This window comes from Myotis myotis, unplaced genomic scaffold (assembly GCF_014108235.1).
Source record: "Myotis myotis isolate mMyoMyo1 unplaced genomic scaffold, mMyoMyo1.p scaffold_m19_p_12, whole genome shotgun sequence".
NCBI lineage: Eukaryota > Metazoa > Chordata > Mammalia > Chiroptera > Vespertilionidae > Myotis > Myotis myotis.
The window spans coordinates 72,810,680-72,834,301 of NW_023416316.1; the positions used below are offsets into that span (position 1 = coordinate 72,810,680).

General features: G+C 52.6%; 1 protein-coding gene across 7 annotated transcripts in view; it reads right to left on the reverse strand.

The window, feature by feature from the left end:
• Positions 1-4,873: 4,873 nt before the first annotated feature.
• Positions 4,874-23,622, reverse strand: part of PTCH1 (patched 1) — a 67,488-nt gene continuing 48,739 nt past the window's right edge. For all 7 annotated transcript variants that reach the window (XM_036331410.1, XM_036331409.1, XM_036331408.1 and 4 more), the window contains 9 exons: positions 23,252-23,394; positions 21,153-21,336; positions 19,506-19,786; positions 17,774-17,911; positions 14,796-14,938; positions 10,948-11,047; positions 10,225-10,479; positions 8,156-8,699; positions 4,874-7,662 (listed from right to left, as the gene is read on the reverse strand). In XM_036331410.1, the coding sequence (XP_036187303.1) occupies positions 8,157-8,699; positions 10,225-10,479; positions 10,948-11,047; positions 14,796-14,938; positions 17,774-17,911; positions 19,506-19,786; positions 21,153-21,336; positions 23,252-23,394 (1,787 nt within the window). In that variant the 3' untranslated portion in view covers positions 4,874-7,662; position 8,156. The remainder of the gene's footprint in view (positions 7,663-8,155; positions 8,700-10,224; positions 10,480-10,947; positions 11,048-14,795; positions 14,939-17,773; positions 17,912-19,505; positions 19,787-21,152; positions 21,337-23,251; positions 23,395-23,622) is intronic.

Here is a 23,622-nt window from a genome sequence, read left to right on the forward strand (position 1 = left end):
CATTTTCACTGCCTGCTCGGACCCCGGCACGTACTTCCCACTTTTCATAACATGTTGAGTCTAGAATGACCAACTCCTGGGACTTTTTGTCTTCTTTGCGGCCACCATCTTCCTGCCCCAGGTATGAGGCAGCCCCCGACCGAGAGCAGCCACCACGATGGCCAGGCAGCGAGAAAGCAAGGCGCCCTTTCTTTACAATCTGCCTCCCACTTCGGCTTAGAAAACCACCATTCCCAGGAAATGACTGTGGTGTGCGGTGAGGAGTTCCTGTCAGGGCCTCAACTCTGCGGGCGCCTTCTTCTCGCTGAGGCTTTTCCTTTTCCTCTCTCTTTCTTAATTCACTTTTGTCATTTGGATTTCTCTGCTGCTTCATTCTTTTCCTTACTGCCCTGCCCCGCCCCTTCCTCGTCTTTTCTGATGCCTCCTGCATTCTAGCACTCTGCCCTCCTCATTTTGTATCTCTGTTGAGATCATGTGTATTGGGTTTGTCTGGTGAGATGGCCTATGCATGGCCTGACGCGTATTGCACAAAAAACAGTAAGGTTTGCTTTTTAAATGGTACTGCTTTTTAAATGGAACCTGCTTTCTGGGTGGACCTCGATTGGCCTTGATGTGAGAGAGCGCTCTCAGAGAGGACAAGCCTCGAGAGAATGAGAGAAGAGGGGAGTAAGTTCAGAAGGGGTCAAAGTCAGGACCTCTTGCGCCCTGGGTGTGTTTGGGCAAGCACGTGCGTGCATGTGTGTTTCGCAGTCCGAGGCGGATGCAGGCCATGCTCTCGGCAGGGGAAGAACAGTTCATAAATCCAGGCACCCTCCCTTACTCACACTTTGAAAATCCCACCTTGATTGTGTGGGCTTCGTGATTACAGGCCATTAGAGACCATTACTGAATGAACTCTGAGATTTCGATCATGAAATGCAAACTCTCTTGTGAAATGCAAACCTAGTTTCACATATTAATTGCTTCTAATTAAGGAGGAACATTTTAACCAATTAGCTTTTGGAATTTGAGTGTAATCAGAAGCATAATTCAGAGATCTGCTAATTGCTTCCCCCCATTGCAGCTCTCTGCCTTTGGTCTGTGTGCACACGGTCATGTATGTATAGGTGGTGGCTGAGAGGCCCAGGGACTCTTTAGCTACAGTAGCTGTGTAGACAGCCATCACCCATACCTTGGAAGTTAACATGTGAAACAAGTGGGGTGAGGGGAATGCGGGCAATAAAAGAGAATAGAAACACCAGACGGGACTGATCCGGGTTCTAAACCAACTTGACTACTGAGGTGTTGGCTAATGGCAGGCATGTCACATCACATCTCCAGATTTCTTGGATGCAAGAGGGCAAAGGTCTCATTCAGCTTCCAGGGTTCACGACAAACTCCAATGGTTTGTGATAACCTTCCCTAATTCCACGTGAGGTGCGAGCTGTATAGGAAAAGAGAAAAGCATCCATTGATAGAAGGCCCAGGTGTGCTGATTGACACGTCAGCAGCCACAATACTAAGTATTATGGGTTGGCAGCTGCTCCGGCCGCCCGAGGATGTTTTGAAGGAAAAGGCCTTTGACTGTCTCTTGGCACCCCATTCCACTCTTGTTCTCCTTCCTCCATCTTCGTCATTGTAAAGGGCTTTTCCTGGTCCGAGTGGTACTTCGTCTTCCCCAGTGTCGGCCTCACATTCTGGACGCCTGACCGTGGCCCCTCTGGTGGGTGGCTGTCCTCTCTCTCAGTCCTCAGCAGAGAGCATCCTGCTCTTCTGGTCCTGCCTCATCTTGCTTCTCTTGCTGCAAAACGGGCTCTCGACAGGAGTCTACCTACCGCTGCTGCTGATTGAACTTGGTAATTACCAAGATTTTTCTTTGGCATCTTGACTTGGGCTTAATGCTGCAATCCTCATTATTATATAATAACCCACCAGCCAGAACTTGCTCATCAATTTCTGCCCCATCTACGTGATTATTTTCTTTATAAAAGTAAAACAGGTCCTTACCCCTCCTGCCCTGCCACCCCCCCAGGGGGGAAGTCCAGCTGCTGCCGTTGTGTACAAAATGGTGCAGTTGACCTGTGTTTCCTGGGCTTGCGTTAGTGTGGCCTGTTACCTGCCTATTTCCTGCCTTGCTGGTGGCTTACACCTCCCACTCCTGTACTCTCAGCCTCCAGGGCTGTGGAGGGGAAGCAGAGGAATGAGGAGAACACTCCGGGAAAAAGGCACGGAAGGGTCAGCTGACTGTGTGGTTGCCGCTTTTGGGTGGCACTGCTCAAAGGGCAAATGCTCTCTACGAGGTCGGTCCCTTTCACAGCATCTCAGCTGAGAGGCCCGTTCCCTCTGTCTCACGAAAGGGAATCCCTATGGAGGAGGCTGCAGACCGCGCCCTCAGCATCCTGGGCTGAGGCTGTGACTTCCCGGCAGGGCCTGTGCAGGAGATGGCGTCCAGCGTGCCTCCATCACAACGATGTGAACAATGAAATAGATTCATGTTCGAGGCGTGTTCTCATTAGGTGCAGCCTTCACGAAAAGTAATTAAAAGTTGGCAAATATTCTTTCTAGATGATTAATAGGTCATCTCCACTTTTCCTTTTGGGAGGTCAGTTGCCAGTTACCAAAAATGAAACACCTGCTTTTACATCCACGTGGCTGCTGCCCGAGGCTGAGCAGCACGCGGCATTCCCGGAGCTGTTAAATATGCCCGCGGTGCCAAAAAAAATGGGGCCTTGTGTTTACCCAAGTCCTGAATAAATATGGTGGATTTGGGGACACAGGTCTGATTAAAAACTCTCCCTGAGCCAACAGGAGAGCTCAGCTAACTTCCTCAGGTCCATGTAATTTATGAAGACTGTGATTAGATGGCAAGGACTGGCCATTTTGGTGGAATAAAGCACATTGAAAAGAAAGTGTCTCTGAATTTGAATTCCAGTGAGTACAACCAATATTTCCTATGTTCAGTTTCAGGGAGTGCAGGTTCCTCCACGACTTTTGCCTGAGCCAGGTGAGCAGTGAATATGCACTTCACTCCTGAAGGGCTTAGAAACAGATTGCTGGCTCTGTCCGAGGGGGAGGAAGGTGAGGTTATAAGGCAGAAACCCTGCTTAATAATTTTCTTTTCCACGTAAAGTATCCATTGACAAGCATCTCACTCCTTGTTCAGTTTACTGTAAACCTCGAATGCCTCAAGGGTCTCGTTCAGGTCAAAACCTTCCCATAAGGCTCCTGTCACCTTAGAGGTGGGGGCCCTTAGGAGGCTGAGAGTTGGTGATTGAACCAGAACACAGTGCGGGGGCCACATAGGTGGTTCTCATTGGACTCTTAATGCTCCCTCTGGTCCGGACTCATCACAACCACCATTTTCAACCTCCAGAAGTCGGTGGGGGACACACAAAGAGGAGGATACAGGGGCTCCAAGGTTTCAAGTCCGACTGGGTCAACGGAAGAGGGTCTGGCCTGGTGCGGACCTCCCTCCCCTGCCTGTCAGGTCAGCAGCCCACCCCCTCCACTGAGGTCCTGCCCCACAGCGGCGGCAGAGCATCAGAAAGGGAATCCGTCTCTCTGGACTCCAATGAGCATGTGTTTCTCTGGAAAGATGAGAGAGGAGTCAGGACCCCCATGTTTCCAGGTCCAGGCTGCACTGGCTCCAGGTCTAGCCTGTATTAGCTCCAGGTCTAGCCTGCATTAGCTCTAGGTCTAGCCTGCACCGGCTCCTGGTCTAGCCTGCACCGGCTCCTGGTCTAGCCTGCACCGGCTCCTGGTCTAGCCTGCACCGGCTCCTGGTCTAGCCTGCACTGGCTCTAGGCCTAGCCTGCATTAGCTCTGGGTCTAGCCTGCATTGGCCGTGTAGCCCGAGTCAGATGATAGAATCATGGCCACGATCAACTGGAAGGAGTTCAGGGATCACCTCTGTTGGTGCACTGGAAACACCGAGACAGCTCATGAAAGCATTCCTGGAATTTGGATTCAGTTGGTCTGGGGCAGCCCGGATCCTGCTTTTCTAGCCGGCTTCCACGGCGGGCCAGTGCTGCCTCTCCATGGACCCGTAATGCGTGAGCATCACCTGCTATGACAGTCTTGTCATAAAATGGATCGGCAAATGCTTTAAGGGTCAGTTAGTAAATATCTTAGGCTTTGTAGGCCGTATCATTTGTCTCAACTACTCAACCCTTGTCATCATGCCACAGACAATCTGCACGTGAATGAGGATCTGTCTTCTGATAAGTCTTGACAAAAGCAGGAGGCAGGCTGTGGGCTCAGGCTGCTGACCTCTCAGCACATGCTCCCAGCCCTCAAACGGGGTGCCCCTGGCCTGACTTTCCTCCAGGGCTGCAGATAAGGTACAATCATACCATACACACTGTATGACACCTTTGTTTATTTTAATCATCATTGAATCTGTCTTTATAAGTATTCCCTCTAGTTATTAGGCATCACATAAAAAGTAAGGATGTTAAAGAGATGACAGAAGGGACCACTTTGAAAGGTAATTGAAGACGTTCCTTGGTCTCAGGAAATAGACACATGGAACTCTTTGTATCACTAATACCTCCGTGAAGTAGAGCACAGATGGATGCTTGTTAGAGCAGTGGTTCTCAACCTTCCTAATGCTGCGGCCCTTTAATACAGTTCCTCATGTTGTGGTGACCCCCAATTTCATTGTTACAAATTGAACATAATTAAAGCATAGTGATTAATCACAAAAATATGTAATTATATGTTTTCCGATGGTCTTAGGCGACCCCTGTGAAAGGGTCGTTCCACCCCCAAAGGGGTTGCGACCCTCAGGTTGAGAACCACTGCGTTAGACGAAACCACCACATTCCCAATGGCCTGACACCCTCACTGCCTTCGCAGAGTATTTCACTTAAAAAACATTCGATACACAAAGACATACCAACAAGTTATATTATTTTTTATTCATGTTAGAATTTCTATCAGTGTTTGAACATTAACATTTAGAGAGTTTGTACATTTTTGCCTTCCAAGGTTTAAAATGAGAACCACACTAGGTCACAAATGGTAACTAGTACACAGTTCACAATTGCATGAATATTCACCCGATCTCCCTCTCTTAACACTGTTAAACGCTTTCTTTCTTGCTGTACTTTACAATGGAAAGTGTGCCCCACGCATGTCTCAGCGAAGTTTCTGACATTATGGATTCATCACATATAAATTCTTTAAAAATATACTTCTGTCAAAGACTTGATGACTACTATGTACACTACAAAAATAAATTTTCATATAAATAAATTATATGGCATACTTTTATCTTTGTAATTGAAATGACACAAACCCATTTCCACCAAAATTGGCAGGCAATGAGACCCAGTTTGAATATTTATTTCCTTTAAACTCCTTACACTAAAACCGACTATGAGACCTTAATGAGAATGTTATATACTCTGAACTATTTAACATTAGTAAGCACTCTATACAAATAAAAATTCTGTTCCAAAGTAAAACATAGCTGTAATAGTGTTTCCAATAGAAATAAAAATCCCTGCATTTTGTTATAAACTGGCATGACAAATACTGTAGGAAAACATTCTTATGATACAAAATTATAAATATCAGCAAAGATTTCTTTTAAAAAATTAAAACATCCAAATGAACAAACAAGACAGACAAAATAAAACTATTTTAAAAAGGGAGAGAAATTCTAGTTGCCTGCCAGCCCCGAGTTCTCCCTTTGCCAATGTGACTATCGGAGAAAGTTCCACGCTGAGCAGAAAGCAGGGGCTGGACAAGCCGTCAGGCACCACACGAGTTGGGCTCAGGAAAGGAGCAAGGGCACGCTGCGAGCCAGAGGGAAGCAGACCTCAGAATTTGCATCATCTCTCTCCTGAACACAGGACATGGACATTTTCCGAGCAGAGCTGGGTGTTAGGTAGACAGTATGGCTAAGGGAGGCACCAAACAGTAGCAGGGGGGCCAGCGGGCCCCTGGCATATTAACACACACCTGGGGCCCACAGATGGCTTCCAATTAGCATCTTACAGTTATGCATGTAGGGTCTGAGGTCACTGCACTGCTGGGTGCTGCAGGGGGCCGCTGCCTTTCGAGGAAGATTTTCCATGTAAAACAGGAGAGCACAACGGGAGGGAGCTGCCAGCTGTGCCTGCCTATAGTAACTTCGTTGGGGTGCCAAGTGCTTCCCCGACATGCTGGTCTCTGGCTAAGAGCTGAGGAAGACCAAGCCTCCGCACAAGAGAGAATGGATACAGAAGCAAATCTTTACAAATAATGCCTGGCTGGGAAGTCTGCCTCCACACCCATCCTCAGTGGAGTGTGTGCACCGAGCATCTCCTGCTTGTCAATAAATGTCACATGGAAAGAACACTAATCATGGTGAGAAGAAGAAAATAACTTAGTTAGGAAGTGTGCACCATCACGTTAACATAAACACATTGAGAAGGATCCTTCTAAATCCTACCAAACTTTTGACCCCGTATCGCCTTATTGAATGCTCACTGTTTATTTTTAAAGATGCAAACAGACCCAGAAAGCCCCAACCAACCGTGCAATTTAGGGAGAAAGAGAACTTAAATGGCAGGGACTCAAAACCTCACCTCTAGGTTTATTGTGGGCACAGAATGGACAGGTTTTTCTACCTTGTAGCAGGGTCATTACCTCCAATGCATTTTTAATCCACTCTTAAGGTTTTTTACGTGTGCATTGGTCATGAGAGATACAACGAAGGCTGCACAACATGCTCATGCCCAGCTGAGGCTCAGCACGAGGCATGCTCTCTAGCTGTTGAACAATAATGACGATGAACAGACGTGAGCTCTAGACCCTGAGATCCCAACGTCCACGACAGAGATCCGTGTGAAGGAACTCCTCTCCCCTGAGGCACGAGCAGGGTGCCTGGATGGCAGCAAGGATCTGAAGAGATGCCTTGGACTTGAAGTGAGTCTGACAACAGCATAAGGCGATGTTTTGGGCAGGGCCAGCCCCCACGCACTAGGCAATGCTCTCCCAGCCTGACCAGGGCAGAGCCCGCTAAGGGTGACAGACAGTGAGAGAAAAACAAAAACAAACAGTCACAGTACAGCACACGGGGAAATCACACACACGTTCACACACAGCCAATAGGAGTGCCGCACCCAACTACACCTAGAAGCCACCGGGGTTAACGTGCTTTCTTCATATCTGCTCATTAAACAATAACAAAATTATCACGCATAGCGTGTTCGAAAGTTAACAGTAACATTTCATACTACCACAGGGTTGTGATATGCAAATTTAAAATATTTTAAACAGAAACCTTTACAAAATAATCCTATTATATAAGCAATATTTGCATAGAATTATACAGGTAAATTATACAATATTTAAGCAGCAGCAGGAGATGCTGGAATTTAAGACTAAGTTAAGCTTGGTTGGGGCACCGAGACCAATGTACAAACAGGGCGGGCCTTGCTGCAGCCGCCCCACAGCCCACCCTGGGCCGGAGTGGGAAGCGCCAGACCACACGACTTTACATCATTCCTTCGTATTTACAGATGTGTACACCTCTTAAATATTTAAAGAAATATTTCACAAAATAATACAGCCGGTTACAGCGAACTGCAACCCCGGTGCAGGGCGTCTTCCCGACTCCGAGCAGCGCTCTCCTCGCGGGTGCGGGGGCTGGGCATTCCGATCTTTGGCCTCTTTGCTTCAGATTTACTCACCCTTTGAAAGGAAAAAGAAAAGGAAGTCACACGAAGTAACAGTCTATGAGTCCGTATTTACGAAGCACACTAACAGCTAAGAGAGTCTCTGTATGAGAGATCACGGTGGGGGGCCGGCTGGGGCCGGCGGGCTTTCCAGGGGCCGGTCGGGACCCTTTCCTTGATTTAGGGTAGGTGCTGGGTGTGCTCACTTCGTGCCCATTCGCTGAGCTGTGCATTCATCACATGCACCTGTAGGGCACGTGAATCAGGACTGAAACATCGGTGAAAGGGGCAGCTGCTAGCATCTTTGTTAGTCCACCACCCTCAACGGGTTCACAGTGGGAGTGAGACCCAATCTGGGACAACACTGTGGCCCAGTGATGAGAGCCTGGGCCCGGCAGCCCTGCCTTGGGGGTCAGGTCAGAGACGTTCAGGTCGGGACTTCCCAATGCCAGGGGCTCCAAGCCCCAGAAACCCCAGGGGCCTGGCCCTGTGTCCCCCACCGCACGCACCTCAGCTGGAGCCGCTGCCCCGGGGCCGCTCCTCGCACTCCACGTCCTGCAGCTCTATGACCTCCACCTTGGAACCCCTCCTCTCGCACCGGACGTTGAAAGGCACATGGGGGTCCTCGAACAGCCCGGGGTCCGGCTGGGGGTAGTCCTCGTAGCCGGGGTACAGCCCCCCTCGGGGGTGCCGCCCGGGTGCGGGCGGGGGGTGCACAGCGACAGTCACGGACGCCGAGGCCGTCACGGTGGTGATGGGCTGGCAGTAGCTGGGCACGGAGCCGCCCGTGGCAGTGAACACTGGGTGCCGAGGGGTGTGCGCGCGGGCTCCCCGGGGGCCCACGCGGTCCCTATTGCTCGGGCCAGAATGCCCGTCAGTAGAAATTTCGAAAGCGTCTCTGCGCGGTCTGTAGGGGGGCGGCCGCAAGCCTTCTCTGGGAGGCTCCCGCTGGGGCTGCGGGCCTGGCCGTCCGGGTGGCAGGGACCCTGAGTCCAGGTGGGGTGGCAGTCGAGAACTGGAGGGTGGGTGATGCCTGGCTTCCGGGTGGACCACCTGCAGAGGGCGAGGCAGGTTAAAGCAGGCTGGGCGCTCACCCCAGGACGGGCATCCCCTGCTGCTCCCAGCCCTCCCCATGGGACACCCACACAGCTCTTCTTAACCCAGAGGCCATCGACCCCACACAGGGCTGGGAGAGGCCCTGGGAGCCAAGGACCTTCCACTCACAAAAGAAAAACCCGTTCTCTGACAACCTCCACGGCAGAGAGGGCCTTCCTCAGACCCTACGTCTCGGGCTCGGCCTCACCAGCACAGCTGGCTGGGCACAGAACAGCTGCCCACAAACGCAGGGCTGTGGTCGGAGCGGCTCTGAGCTGCCTCCCTCCCAGCCTACACCCCCTGCTCAGGAGGGCCAGCTCCGGAACTCCTCTGAGAACGGCTAAGCATCTGGCCCTGGCTCGCCCAGATGCCAGGCCCTGGCAGGACTATCTACACATACTCTGGTGCATACAGCAGCCATAGGGACATGTAGCTATTTGCATTTAAATGAACTAAAAGTCAAAATCCAGCCTCTGGGTTTCACTCGCCACATTTCAAGCGCTCAACAGCCACACGTGGCTACCACCCGCATCTGCCCCGTCGCAGACAGTCCTTCGGGGCCGCGCTGCTCGGCCTGCGGGTGAGGAATCCGGCTTCTGGGTCTCGATACAAAGCGGAGAGCAACACAGTGGCCACATCAATCAAAAGGACCGTGACCAACTTCAAAGTCGTTCAGCTTGTACCTATTTTTAGGCTCCCGCTGAACTAAACCAGATTCACACTGCAGCTCAGCAGGCATCACCCCGGGGGGCAAGAGGAGGAAAATTTAGGTTATTTGGTTGGCCCTTCTCTCTTTCACGGAAGGCGTGCTCTGGCCGGGCCTGGAATACCCATTTCCTGGAGGGACAGCAGGAGGCCCTCGGTGGGGGGAATCTGAGCGGCAGAACTGGCCTTGGAGAAGTCCTGTGTGCTGTGCTCTAGGACTGGGGGCCGAGGACAGCCTGGGAGCAGAGCAGAGGAGGAGTGTGGACCCTGGGAAGGGGCTCCCAGCTTTCCTGAATGACCTAAGGCTAAGCTAGAATATGTACCTGGAGCCACAAAAGCTCCTGGTAAAGTCTTAGATAATAAGAACAGAAATAATTTTGTAACCAAGGGCAATTAAAGATAATAGAAATGAGAGAAAACAAAAATAGACCACTTCAGCTAGCAATAAAAACCCCACTCCGTTTTTTAAAAGTATCATTTTAAAACGCTATGCAGCTTAAAAAAAAAAAAAAAAAGAGAGGCCAGGCCTCCTCTCCCTCGCTGCTCAGCTCAAACTGCACCGAGGCCGAAGGTACAGCCGCTGCTTCGTGTACCTCCCGCGACGGCCTCTGCCTTTGTGTCCCGCGGGAGAGCCAACTCCACGACACTGACACTGACAGTGTCAGAAGAGTCAAATACTGGCACCTGCCTATGGCTCCACCTAACGCCCACTTCGCTTTTGCACCGGGTCCGGCAGACTTGCTGCTCAGAGCAGGGCGGGCTGCCGAGGCGGACTTACGGAGGAGCGGGCGAAGACAGGGTTCTCCGTGGCCTCCACGATCACCTGGTGGGCAGGGCCCCTGCTGCCCTGCTGGGCCTCGTACTGCCGGAGCTCCTCGCTGATGCCCGACACCGTCGTCTGAGAACTGTACTCCGAGTCAGAGGAGTCAGACCCGTTGTTCGCGTGACCGGGGGGCACGGCGAAGCGGACCACGCTGGGGGGCGGCTCGGGGGAGGGCGTGGGCAGCCGGCTCAGCCCGTTGGCTGGAGACACCTGTGTGAGAGGAGTCTGTATTGAAAGTGCTATCACCCACGTGCCTGTTGCTCGGGCCTCTGTCCCCCTCACCACGAGGCTGTATCTGCCCGCCCCTCCCTCCCCCCGCCGCCACCGGGAGGACCCCCAGGTCTGCGGCTGGAGCAGGAGCACTGCCCTCGCTCACACTGCCAAGGCCGGCGGACCTTTCACTCCTGCCCGCCCACATCCATCTGGAGTGGAAAATGCTTTACTGATATGGGCCGACAGGACTGAGGTGCCAATCACATGGTTAAAACAAAACAAAACAAAATAAAGGACCAGTACTATAAGCGCAAAACTATTCCATTGAAGAGAAAAAAAGCAATAGTTCTTGAGATGTTTGCTGAAAAAGTAACCCTTCAGTAACGGGAATTTACCTAAAATACCTAAATTAAGAGCGACACCAGGAAAAACAGCGTTCGCACTCCGCCCGGCACGGGTACTGACCTCAGGGTACGGCCCGAAGAAGGACAGCAGGACTGGAAGCAGCACCAGCCCGTTGAGGACCCCCAGGATCGTCAGGATCGCCAGGACGGCAAAGAAATACCTTCAGGATGAAAGGGACACAGAAGCTCTCACTGAGAACTGTGGCAACGACAACCCGAGCCACGATTCACCTGCCCGAATGCTACACCGTGTCGTCAGACCCAAATGAGCAAGACCCACACGGAGAAAAGGCTGTTACAAAACTGCGGTTCAAATCAGCACAAGATTAGATTTTCCCCCCACTTTATGATTTTGAGGGCTGCGTTGCACAACCCGAAGTTCGTGAAGGAAGAAAAGAATTAGTTTGTTAACTTGCTGAGCTCTCATGACACGGCATGTTATTTATGAACGAGCTACACCAGCGGTTCTCAACCTGTGGGTCGCGACCCCTTTGGCGGCCGAACGACCCTTTCACAGGGGTCGCCTAAGACCATCCTGCATGTCAGATATTTACATGACGATTTGTAACAGTAGCAACATGACAGTTATGAAGTAGCAACGAAAATAATGTCATGGTTGGGTCACAACACAAGGAACTGCATTTAAAGGGCCAGAAGGCTGAGAACCACTGCGCTACACAAACTCAAAAACATGGAGTGCAAACTGAATGGCCGAGCAGACTGAAAGCGCAAGCACCATGCAGAGGGGCCGCCCACGAAGACCCAGAGAAGCAAACAAATGGAGCGGGGGGCGCAGAGCTTGGACAATGTGGCCCAGGAGGAAAAGCGGCCGCTGCACAGCGGCGGGCCCCTGTGAAACGGGCGGCACCCCCGCGTCATCCCCGCGGCACCTCCGCAGCACCCCCGCGGCTCCGGCGTCAGGTAAGGCTTTCCCTGCGCTTTCATTCATCGCGACTCTCTGTCTAGAATCCTGCGAGCTCCAGTTTAACCAAACAACTGCCACCTTTCTGAGGCCAGGAGCCAGCTTTCTGCGAAGAAGACGCTGCCCATTCTGTGTCTGCTGGGGCGCTGGCGGAGGGGGGAGGGCCGGCCAGTGATGGGGCTGTTCTGTGGCCAACCTTTTGTTGAACAATTTGGCGTCTCTGAATACCCTTGTTTTGCATCAGCCTATTCAAACCTAAAGGCCGCAGCAGCAGCAGCAGCAGGAGGAGGAGGAAAGTGCACCAGTGGCCCTGCTCTCCCACCACTGAGGGCTCAAGTCTGGGGTCGGTCGTGAGCACCAAGGTAAGCCTGTCCTCCCGGGGCAGCCACGGCCGGACGCTCCACCTGGGGAGGCGCAGGCGCCACGCGAGCGGGCGTTTCTGTAACTAATGATTTCTAGGCCGTTTTGCTGGGAGTGGGCTGCGGTGGTGGTGGTGGGGGGGGGGGAGGGGGGCGAGGGGGCGCCTCAGGATGTTCTGGGAAGAGGGAGGGCAAATATCTCTCTGTTAATGGTCCTCTTGATCATAAAACAGAACAGGCACCAAACTTTGCCATTTCTATATATGTTTCGACATTAGATGAAAGGAGAGAGAATCCCTATAAAAATACAAATACCTCGCAGCTATTGTAAACACTGGGAACTTCTGAGCTGCATTAGTAAAAGCCAAGCAGCCGGCGTCCTGCTCTAATGTAAACTGCGGGAACTTTAGGCAGAGGCATACATCAGCAGCAGGCATTAAGACATTTGCATCCCATCCATCTAACTATAGAATAAACAGACCAATTAGATTGCTGACGCTTAGTGTATACAATGTCTGCTCATCTAGGCGACCCCAGCGAGGGCTTTATCAGGTTAATCCATCCAGTTCTAGAAAATGGGAAGCCCTTTTAAGTGCTTGAAACAGGAACTCTGGTATCTCTGGGAGAGAAGCGGCAGCCAGGGTGAGATGAGAGAGCTGGGCTTCCCTGCCCGCCATCCAGGGTCCCAGCTGCTTGCTCAGCTTCAGGCCAAGTCACCTCTGTGCGGCCCCCTTGGCACCCCCACAAGACAGCTCGGCCCTCTGAGGTCCCGTCATGCCCTGCGCTCCCCATGGCTTTGAGTTGCGTGTGAACTCCTCTCTCCCGTAACTTCCACGGAGGGGGGAGGGTCCCTGTTACTTGCTGTTGTGTGAAATGGCACTCGTGAGGTGCTTGTCACATTGTCCAGTGAGAAATTACAGAAGAGAAAGTCTTTTGATAGAGGGGTTTTTTTAAATAACATGAATGACTAATGCCTGAATAAATAAATGCATGGAAAGGAAATGCAGGAAAAGTCAAATTAAGAGCTTAAAACAAAGCCCAGAACAAAACCTTACCCTAGTGCAGGCATGTATCTATCTGGTATTGGCAAACAAGAATGTACCAACTGGCCTGTTAAGTGATCAATAGTCTGTGTTGAGGACACCAGCAGAATGGAACCACCCAGGAGTCACCTTCCCACCCAATGAAATCCACGGCCTCTACAGGGCGCCTCGCCAGCTCACAGCACACGGTGCGAGACGGGTGGGCGCACTCTCATGCAGTGGGCCGAGGTCTGCCTCTCGTTCCAGGAAGGCTCTGCGACGCTGAGCCGCCCGCCCGATGGGTTACACCCCACACCCGTGCACTGATGTTTTTTCTGTAATAAACTGGCTGAAACTGAAAACCTCCTTCTTTGTACTTGAAAACCAAAGGTCTACCCAAGACACACACACGCACACACACCAGGAAAGCCTGGCTGGCTTCTCCCTCCAGATCCCTGCAGCATCGCCAACCGTCCAGCCATTTCTCACATTTGGTTCTAAGCCTGAATCAGTGGTTCTCAACCTTCTGGCCCTTTAAATGCAGTTCCTCATGTTGTGACCCAACCATAAAATAATTTTCGTTGCTACTTCATAACTGTAATGTTGCTACTGTGATGAATCGTCATGTAAGTATCTGATATGCAGGATGGTCTTAGGCGACCCCTGTGAAAGGGTCGTTCAACCGCCAAAGGGGTCGTGACCCACAGGTTGAGAACCGCTGCCCTGGATCCTCGTTCCCGTGTTGCTGCCGCCTTCCTTCCCCGAGCCGGGCAGCGCCAGCCTGGGGAGTGGCTGCTGCGCAAAGCGGCAGACCTGCTCAGGCCAGTACCTGCTCTTGCCCTGCTGTCCTCAAATTCTTTTCTAAAGGGACACCTGCTCTCCTTCTACACGTCACAAAGTCACATTCTTCAGTAAACTCACAGACACTCCTTGCCTTCAGTTCCAAAGAGAACGTCCAAACTAGGCTTGGATTTCCGAAACGTGACACCCAAGTCACGCCTTAAATGTGTCCTGAATCGTAGTGGAACGCAAGGCTGAAAACTGGGCACCTGACCTTACCTCCACTTCTTAAAGGAACAAAGTCCAGGTGACAGTTTTAGGCAGCTATGTTCTCCCTGACACAGTTTTGAAGGAGGAGTGAAGGTCAAATGCAGTCAATTACTGGGAACCACGGTTGTCTCTTTCTGTGGGTATTTCTAACCCCGAACGCTTTCCCTGGGCACGGGGTACTGGCTGACCGTTGGGCCTGGAGCGGTGGAGCTGCCTTTGCTGCTACCCCCAAACCCTCCATCTTTTCTCCCCGAGATAATCCCCAGGACTGCCCTGGTGGAGGGCTTGTCTTCATACCTCTCAGCGTATCTCGGAGTAAATAAACTAAAAATAAAGTGGCATCACAGACGGTGGTCATCAAAACGTGTTGTATACCTTACATAGATATGATTTTTATTCGCCAATTATAAATCATACCTCAAAGGTGGGCGGAAGGTGAGTCATAATGAAGAAGAAATGCTGCAATCTACCACGGACAGAAGGAAACGAGCAACAGAAATCACACGAGCGAGGAGTAACGATTTCCAAACACGCCTCCTCCCCTCCTCCTGCTTACCTGACGATGAAATCAAACTCCGACCCCGCCAGCATCAGCACCCCCAGCAGCGTGGACACGGCCCCGTCCAGGACGGGCGCGAACATGTGCTCCAGGGCGAGCACGGCCCTGCGGTTCTTGTCGCCGATGGCTGTGAGGAAGGCCTGTGCAACAGAGAGGGCAGGCGGTCAGTCCTGGGCGCGACCGGGGCAGCTCCTTCTTCTGCCGCGACAGGACCTCTCAGATTTTCCTGGGGACATTTAACTGGGGCTACTCAACTAGAAAAATCTGGGCTTACACCAAAGCGACCTGCTCAGGACACCGGGTCATATCTGGTGTTGACGTAAATCTTGAACAACAACAACACGAAGAGGGAAAGCATACTTGCCTGAAATTAAAAACCAAACCAAAACGATACAAAAATGAGCCAAATGGGCTCTTCTTTTCACCGCTACTCGCCCTTGAGCTTTCTCCCCCAATCCAATTCTCTCCCACCATTAGCACGGAGACCTCAGGCTGTGAAAGTGACAGCACTCAGCCGGATATCTGGATGGTCAAGACCTGAATTCTGAGTGGACTTAACTCCACGTCACATGCAACTAGGTGCTAAGTATTTGCCTCCTCGTGATTCTGCTGAGGTTAGAATTTCTATCACTGGGTTCAAACTAATGTGCTTGTAGCACATCTCAGCACCACGGACGCATCACAAGAAAAAGACAGGATTGTAAATTCAATCCTGGTCTGACCACAGGTGGACATACCCTGTCTCCTCTGCGTTCTCTAAGCTCTGCCTGGTCAAGAATGCGGTTTTTCTAAATGGCAACTTGACAGAGTCCCAGAGTACCAGACTGTTAGCTCCAGACTGCTGGCCTGAGCTGAGAGCGTGACCCAGGGCTGATTAAATGTGGGTCAGTTACTGTTATAGCCTGCCAGGCCCTACAGCCGAACCCAAAATGGGGAGTGGGGATGGGCTGGGCCGGGCACAAGTTCTCTCCCCTGCAAGCCGGGCTGTGCTGAGAAAAGAGCTAGGAGGTGCTGAGGGCCCAGCTCCGTAAACCCCGGCCTACACCGCACTGCAGGCGCCCTGCCCTCGCGCACGCGCCCTGCACAGGGACAGGAAGTTTCCTTTCCTTAACGGATCACACCCTGGCCCGGTGTGCAGTGAGTCTTCTTTTCTCTGAAGTGGGCTTGGGTTCTACACAGGCCTAGTCGGGAGCCTTCAGGGCCCGTCTAGCTGCCTTTCTCTCTTGGGAGGAAAGACCGCGTTGTGGGGAACCTGTTACTCTGCTGTACTTGGGCCGTGAGGCCGTAAGGGTCGGGATGGCTTATCCTCTCAGTCAACGTATGTCACCGACACAGCACACTGACAGGGGACATTCACGGGAGAAGAATGCATGTCACCACCAGTAGCCGCTGCCCGCTTTAAACACACACTCACCCCAGGACGGGGAGGAGCACTGTGTCCTGTGTGTAGACAGTCTCTCGATGGAGACTTGGGCCCCAAGCCCTGAGCAAGGGCTGCTGCTCCCAGGGCCCAGTTGGCTCCTGATCCCCCTTAAATGCTGGGTATTAAGAGACACCCTTCACTGTTTATTCAGCCTCGGTGTGGGTGCTCACGACGGCACCGCCTCATGGGCAGAGACCGGGCACCATGCAGTATGAAGCCTGGTGCAGGCATTTCCATTGCAAAAACCTGAGCGAAGACACATCTGCCGCGTGCAGTGCCAGCTACCACTGCATCCGCGTCCGAATAGAATGACTGTGGGATCCTAATTCACGCCCAGTGTTTTCTCCTTCTTGAAGAAATGATATTAGAGTTATGTGTCTAGGCTGTCGGGAGCCTTCCTTTCTCCCTCCTCCCAGTTCAATAGAGAAAGTAACTTGGGCAGGTTCAAAATTGAGCAGATTCTGTTTCTGTATGACCAGCGTTTCACACTGCACACGGGGACAAAAATGGGTCAATTTCAACAAGACATTCCTCTGAGCCACAAAGGTGTGCACTCTTTCTCTAAGTTGCATGAAAGTGGCCCTGAACGAGCCCTGTGGAGGACCATGGCAGGCACGGGGCGGGAGCAGATGCCCAGACGCGCATGTGCTGAGCGCTGAGCTCAGGGAAAAGCAATGCCGGAGATGACAAAAGCAAAGCTAAACGTAATTAGATCAATCCCAATGCTTGGCGTCCTAGCGAGGGCAATCCAACCATCCGTCTTTACTCAGTCAATGAACAGTCCAGGAATGCCGACCCACAGCCCAGGGACTCAGCCATAAGCACGGCGCACGGGCACATGGCTCACCCCGCTGTGAGGCTCCGGAGTAATTCTCTGATACACACAGACAAGGGGCTCGTCTCCTGGGCTTAGGGCTCCTGCTGAAGTTTACTTCCCTCCAACAAAGCATTCACAGGACGGGGCACAGGAAGAGGGGGGAGCCTTCCTGTGGAGCACACTAGTTCTCGACCCTGGAGGCCGGAAGGCGGAGGAGCCGGGTGGGCTCAGGTGGGAGTGCGGCCTCCGCGCCGAGCACCTGGCCTGCGCTCACCAGTCCCAGCGTGTCTCCGCGGCTGCCAACTGGCCGCGCCCTCAATTATGCCATCCCCAGCGAGCCTGAGTGTGGTCTCATGTTATCCCTGCCTGATTAATGTGGTTTTTAACACTGTGTGTGGTCCCGTGTGCACGCGCGCACGCACGCACACACACACACACACACACACACTCTGCATGTCTTGGAAACACAGTCGACAACTTCAGGCCCTGTGGTGCCGCTAATGACAACACCGAATAAATGGCATCCTTCGCTGACCTTCTCCTCAGATTCCTTAAGAGGGAAAGGAGTCCAGGCAAATTCCAGCCACTCCTAGGGAATGCCAGTGCCAGTCCACGTGTGGGTACTGGGTGTGTTCCTTGATGGAGGGGAAAATGAAAAGGCTCCCAACGTGGAGGCTGCGAGAGCGAGAGGGTATGCTGCTTTTCCACACAGTGGCAGCTGGCACGTCTCCCTACCAGAGCAACGTGAACGGTGAATTCCACGCCGATGCCGACAGACGCGATCAGGATAACCACGGGCACGGCGCTCAGCTTGATTCCGATGAGGCCCATCATGCCAAAGAGCTCGACCGTCATCAGCGCCAGGACCGTCACCTGTCAGAGGGCACAGGGATGAGTGGCTGGGCACGGACTCGCTCTAGGGACGGAAACGAGGGGAGGGTGCACGTCCTGGTGTGGCCTCACTTCAGATCGACAGCCGAGAAAGCCCCGGCCCCCAAATGCAACGCAGGCACTGCCTTGCTGCAGCGCCAACCACTATCCTGACCTCTAGTGCGACCTCCCCGACCTGGGCAGGGAGCCTGGAGCCTGGAGCCCGCTCTGGGACAGCAGGAACATGAAGGCGAAGCGCAGTATGCCACCGCGAGCTGTTTCTCCCACATCCCTGCTCTAGAAAGCATTAACGTTTCCAAAACTCCACCAGAGCAACCTATGGAGACTTACACAAATAAGAACTCATCACTAGCTTCACATTTCCTTCGGTTTGGATCTTGCCCATCCCTCAACTTTGTAAACGAGTGGATGCTTTAGTGTTGGGCTGTCTGGCCCTCTATCCTAAAGAATACAGATAGGATAGGGTGAATAAAAGTTCTTCCAGCGAAGGGAGCTGCGCTTTTGTCCGGAGCCCGCGGAGTAAGTGAGGATGACTTGGCAGCAAGGGAAGCAGGAGAAAAGAGACTTGCCGGCCGCCCATGCGGGTCAGGTTACAACCCCCTCACGCCGAAGAAACGGAGAGCAACTGGGGTGGACAAAGCAAACGGTCAAACCCAAGGAAAAGCGTTTCTCTGCCTTGAACCATTTGCGAGGAGATGGAAAGAAAATCTGTCAGGTAGATTTTGGAGCTTCTTGGGCCAAAGGGGAGGAAATGCAAATAAAACAATAAACTTGACACAGGAGGGAGGAGGCGTGGGGCTGGGGCAGCGGGCAGCGGTGATAGGGGAAGAAGCATCGTGTAAGTCTCCTTTGCTCTCTCTCAATGAGCTAGTGAAAGACGGACAACATCCACTGCTTAAGTACCACGGAAAGCCCTGCAGACTAAACACCGACCTTTTAACAAACCTGCTGCAAAAGCTTGTGGTGCGGGAACGAGACCTGGTCTCTTGTTTTTATAATTTTGGCATTTAAGTCTATACCACAGTTCATGGAATCTAAACACTGCCATGATTTTATTAGACTCTACATAAAACTTTCTTCAAATCTGAGAGTATTATACGTGGAGAAAGGATGCCAAAAAGTAGGTGAGCAATACTAGCTTATCATTTCCCTCAGGAGTTAAAATACACACAACACATACAACCACTCCATTCCTACTCACTGTCCCACCTCCTCTAATCGTCCCTCTATTTAGCAGAACCTTCTATGTATGAGGTCTAAAGTGATCCCCAAATGACACTTGAATTGAAAAAAATCAGTTATGTTTTGAGTGTTTGCATTTCATAAACGCTTGGCACTGTCACGGAAAGAGTGTGTAAACAAAACGTTTAAGGCTGCAGGAAGGGGACACAGGAGGGAGGCCATTAAAGGCTCTCCCTAACCCCGGACCTCGCCACCTCCTGCAGAATAAATACAGTGCGGGTGATGCAATCTATCCCCGGCCCCAGAGGCCCAGACATAAACAAAACTGCCGGCTGCAGAAAGAGCTAGGCCGAAAGGAATGCGCCTTCCACAAAGACCCTCAGAATAAACTCACAATGATCCCCGCGGTCCAGGGGTTCAGGAGGAAGACGGCGCACACGAGGAACGTGCAGGCCAGCACCACGCTGATGGACAGCAGGAGCCAGTGGCGCAGGCCGATGTACTGCTCCCAGAAGAGGAAGGGGTAGCCGTTGGGGTAGCTGGAGAGCCCCAGGCTCGTGTAGTTGTTGCAGATGGTCCTGACTTTTTCAATCGCTTCCACGAAGTCTGAGGTGTCATGCAAGCCGTTGAGGTAGAAAGGAAACTGGGCGTATTCGATGGGCTCTGCGGCTGGGACTGGACAGGAAGGCGGAAGGGAGAGAGCCGTGGGTTAGGGACTCCTTGCAACACTGCAAAGGCCGATGGCTGGGGTCCAGGCACGGGAGAGAAGGGACAAGTTCCCCTTGCTGGCCCTAGCAGATGTGTGTGCCCAAATTCTCCATCATTACAGCAGACAGAGAGAGGACCCTGCAGGGAAGTCCGCGTACCGCTCCGCTTACAGCGTCGAGGGCGAACACGAGAGAGGCCTCAGCTCTCAGAACGGCAGAGTTTGGTTTACATTTTTTAAAGCAAAAACTAACCTTTGCTTGTTTTTGGGGGGAGCCTGTGATCTGTGTATTATCTGACCTTTGGTCTCAGCGTTCTGGAGGCAGCCACTTTTGCAAGGGGTCTAAACAACTTGAGAATTCAATCGCAGGAGCATTTTTTGTTCAGCTGACACAAGTGAAAATACTACGTTCAAACTGCTTCACTCAGACACTGATGAGCACAAAATAACCTGGAAGTCATGCTTTGCAGAGAGAGCTCGTCCCTTCCTTATCCTCCGAGCGCCGCCTTTCACACAACGCTAAGTCTTCGGCAGCAGGGGCAGCAATCCCCACACAACAAGCATTTAGTGGCTGCCGCTGTGTGTTCCAGACCCTTTGGGGTCATTCAGTTGACTTGCTAAACATGATTTGCCCTATTATAATCTCAACTATAAATTTTCATTAAGACAAGCCTTGGCCGCTTGCCACGGGCTCCGAGGTTTAGATACCCGGACGCACAACCCGCCTGCTCTCCAGCCGCCTTCGCAAAGGAGCCTGAATCCTTTCTCCTGTCCCCATGCCACTTCCTACCCGAGGTGGAGCGACCACCATCTCCAACCCGAACGCAGATGAGCCGCACACAGCGCCACCCTCCTCCCTGGCGGCGGCGGGAGGAAGAGGAGGCCGAGCAGGCTCCCGCTCGCTCTGAGCGGCTCTGACGGAGCGCAGGTGCTCGGGGGCTGACAGCAAGGACCCAATTTGCCAAAAATCCCTTCAACACCAGAGCTGACAAAGTTAAGATAAACATATAATCCCCAGTGATAAAACTCTGCAATAGTAAACCAACACTCAACCTGGAGGCGTCCCCAGCTCTCACAGGGAACAGCTGGCACGGAGGAGCCGGGCCTGGTGGGCGTCTTAGAGTTCAAGCTACAAACGGAGATTAGAGGCTTATTTCTCAACGTGATGGAGCACGGGCTGTATTCTATTACACATCCTCATCTGTCTCCGCGAGTTTTAAAGTAAAAGACGGAGACTGTTGTGTTTGCACTTTTGAACCCTGGGCAGCCGCAGGACGAGGGCTGTGACTGAGCCTGGGGCAGCGAGGCGAGGCGGCCCCGGGCGGAGGCACTTACTTCGCAGCCTGGTCTCCGGCATGTAGTCGGCCTTGTCGTGGACCCACTCGGGGCGGTGCGGCCGGATGTTGGCCTGGGAGGCGGCGTAAGCCACGGGGTCGTTGCTGACCCAAGCGGTCAGGTAGATGTAGAAAGCGCTGGGATTGATGATGCCGTCCGCATCCACCAGGCGCCGTTTGGTCAACTGCAAAAGGGGAACAGAGGCCTTTCAGGATGGGGCTTTGGGGGCGAGAAGAGGGCTCTGCACCAGCCTGGTAACAAAGCCTAGGATGCCCGCGTTCGCGAGCGTGAGAAAGCCCAGCCGAACACCTTGGGTTTCTTTCAAAATGCGCTGAACAGAGGATGCAAAAACCGGAGTGTTTATCACACACACAGTCCTGCAGATGGCCCGGGACTCAAGCGGACCAATTACGCCTGAATGCTAGAAGACTGTCTGCAGCCAGGGCGGAGAATGAGCAATCTGGAGCAGCATACTTATAGGAGGGGAAGGGGAAACCTGGCAAGAGTCCCTCTACACGTCTGTGCGCAGTTAACCTTTGCTGTTAACACTGAAGGAAATGCCACCCAGTAAATGGAGGAGAGCTATAAAAATAAAACAACATCTGTAGAAATTTTGTAACACTAGCCTCCTATGACCTGTGCATTCAAAAAATGCCCATCACCAGAGGGACTGGCGCCCAGCCACGGGCTTTCTGGGTAATCTGATTTCTGAGAGAGGTGGTCACCAGCAGGACCCACAGCCCATGCTGGCCCAACACGACGCCCCCTCGAAAGTGGGTCTGGTGGGCTTCGCGTGGGCGAAGAACACTGTGAGAGAAATGCACGCACATACATGCACGTACGTGGGCATTTTTTTCCTGTTTACTTTACATTCAGGCCTGGTTCCAACGCTTTTGGTCTTTTTTAACAAAATGAAAAACACCAGTGACAGCAGTGAACAGAGAAAGAGTGAAGGAAGAGCACGGAGGAGAGTGAGAGAACTAAATTTCGGAGATCTGGATTCAATTAATCCACAGGATATGTAACAACTGTATGTCTTCAAGCCGTCTCTGGAATTACAGAGCGCAGCTCAGGGCCTCCGTGCACGCAGCACCCTTTTCCCTCCCAGGCAGAGGAAATGATGTGTGTCGGGGAGGGAGGGTGGCTGGCCCCATCGCTTGTGTCCCAGGGTGTCCCCGTCCCTGGAGCCCACCCCGGCCACGGGGCATTCCCGCGATGTCTCGGACAGGCTCCCGTGCCCACATCCTTGTCAAACCTGACAGCGTGCCGCATGCGGCCATAAAGAACCGGGTTCACACTCTGTAATAACTCTGAACAATGTACTTTGTAAATCTGTCACCTTTAATGCCAGCAAAAAAGGGGAGGCGATAAACAGAGCCGCCGCGAAGATTAGCCTGGCGGTTCTCTGCTGAAGGTGAAGGCTGTGCGCCACAAGGAGTGGCGGACGGACCTGGGGAGCCAGCAGAGAGCTGGGGTCACGGGAACCCCAACCCGCCTGAGCGAGCAGCAGGGACTCGCTGGAGTCCACGCCCCAGCGGAGGCGCACGCAGGGGGACTAAGAGGCGCGAGTCCAACTCCTTTCCAAGGATTGGTGTTCCCGCGTGTCTCACTCAGGACAGGGCAATCTGTCTGCCCCCTTCTCTACGCCGAGGGCCGGGGGACCCTCCCATCCTCCCAGGAACCTCTCCCATCTCCTAATGGTCCATCCCCCGCCAAAGTCTGCCTGCTCCAGTGACTGCTACCCAACCATGCCACCTTTTCAAATTCGAATACAATCAGGATCAATGAGGCAATAAACATTAGAATTCAAAGCAAATAATCACCCCAGCATTTCTAACATGGAAAGGAGCCCGCACGCCTCCACTGCGCTTTGTGCTGACCACTGCTCTGTAGGAAGGTAACACCCTTGTCCCCACTTGACAGATGAGTAAAGTTTGCTCCCTGGCCCCGCGGCCACACAACTAGCTGGTGGGATGACGGGCCTCAGAGCCGCCGCAATGTTCTTCCAGGCCCTGGGGCCTCCTGGCTCCAGAAAGCCAGGCTGGGAGGGCGGGCTGGGAACCTGCTGCCCCGAAGCCCGGGGTCGGCAGTGCGAGTACCTGACTGATGTCGATGGGCTTATCGCGGCTGCCCGTCTGCACCAGGAGTTTGTAGGCAAGGACCCCGTCATCGGATCCGTTTTTGTAATTGTTTGGCATGATTTTCCCCGTCTCCCAATCACTGTCGAACGCGTCCTGAAGTCCTGGAAAAGGCAAGTGTGTGTAACATGTTAGAACTCTCCAGCGACCGGCCATGTCGTAGCGCGGGGCTGAGGACGGGGAGCAGGGCAGGGCGGTGTGGGGCAAGGACCCAGGACGTTCCGTGCTCTACTTGTGCTCAACTTCACATTCAAATAATATCAGGCTTTTCATGAGTGAACTTCAGGTTGCTAATAGCTGTCGCTTTTAAGGTCCAAAGGGGGAAATGTTCA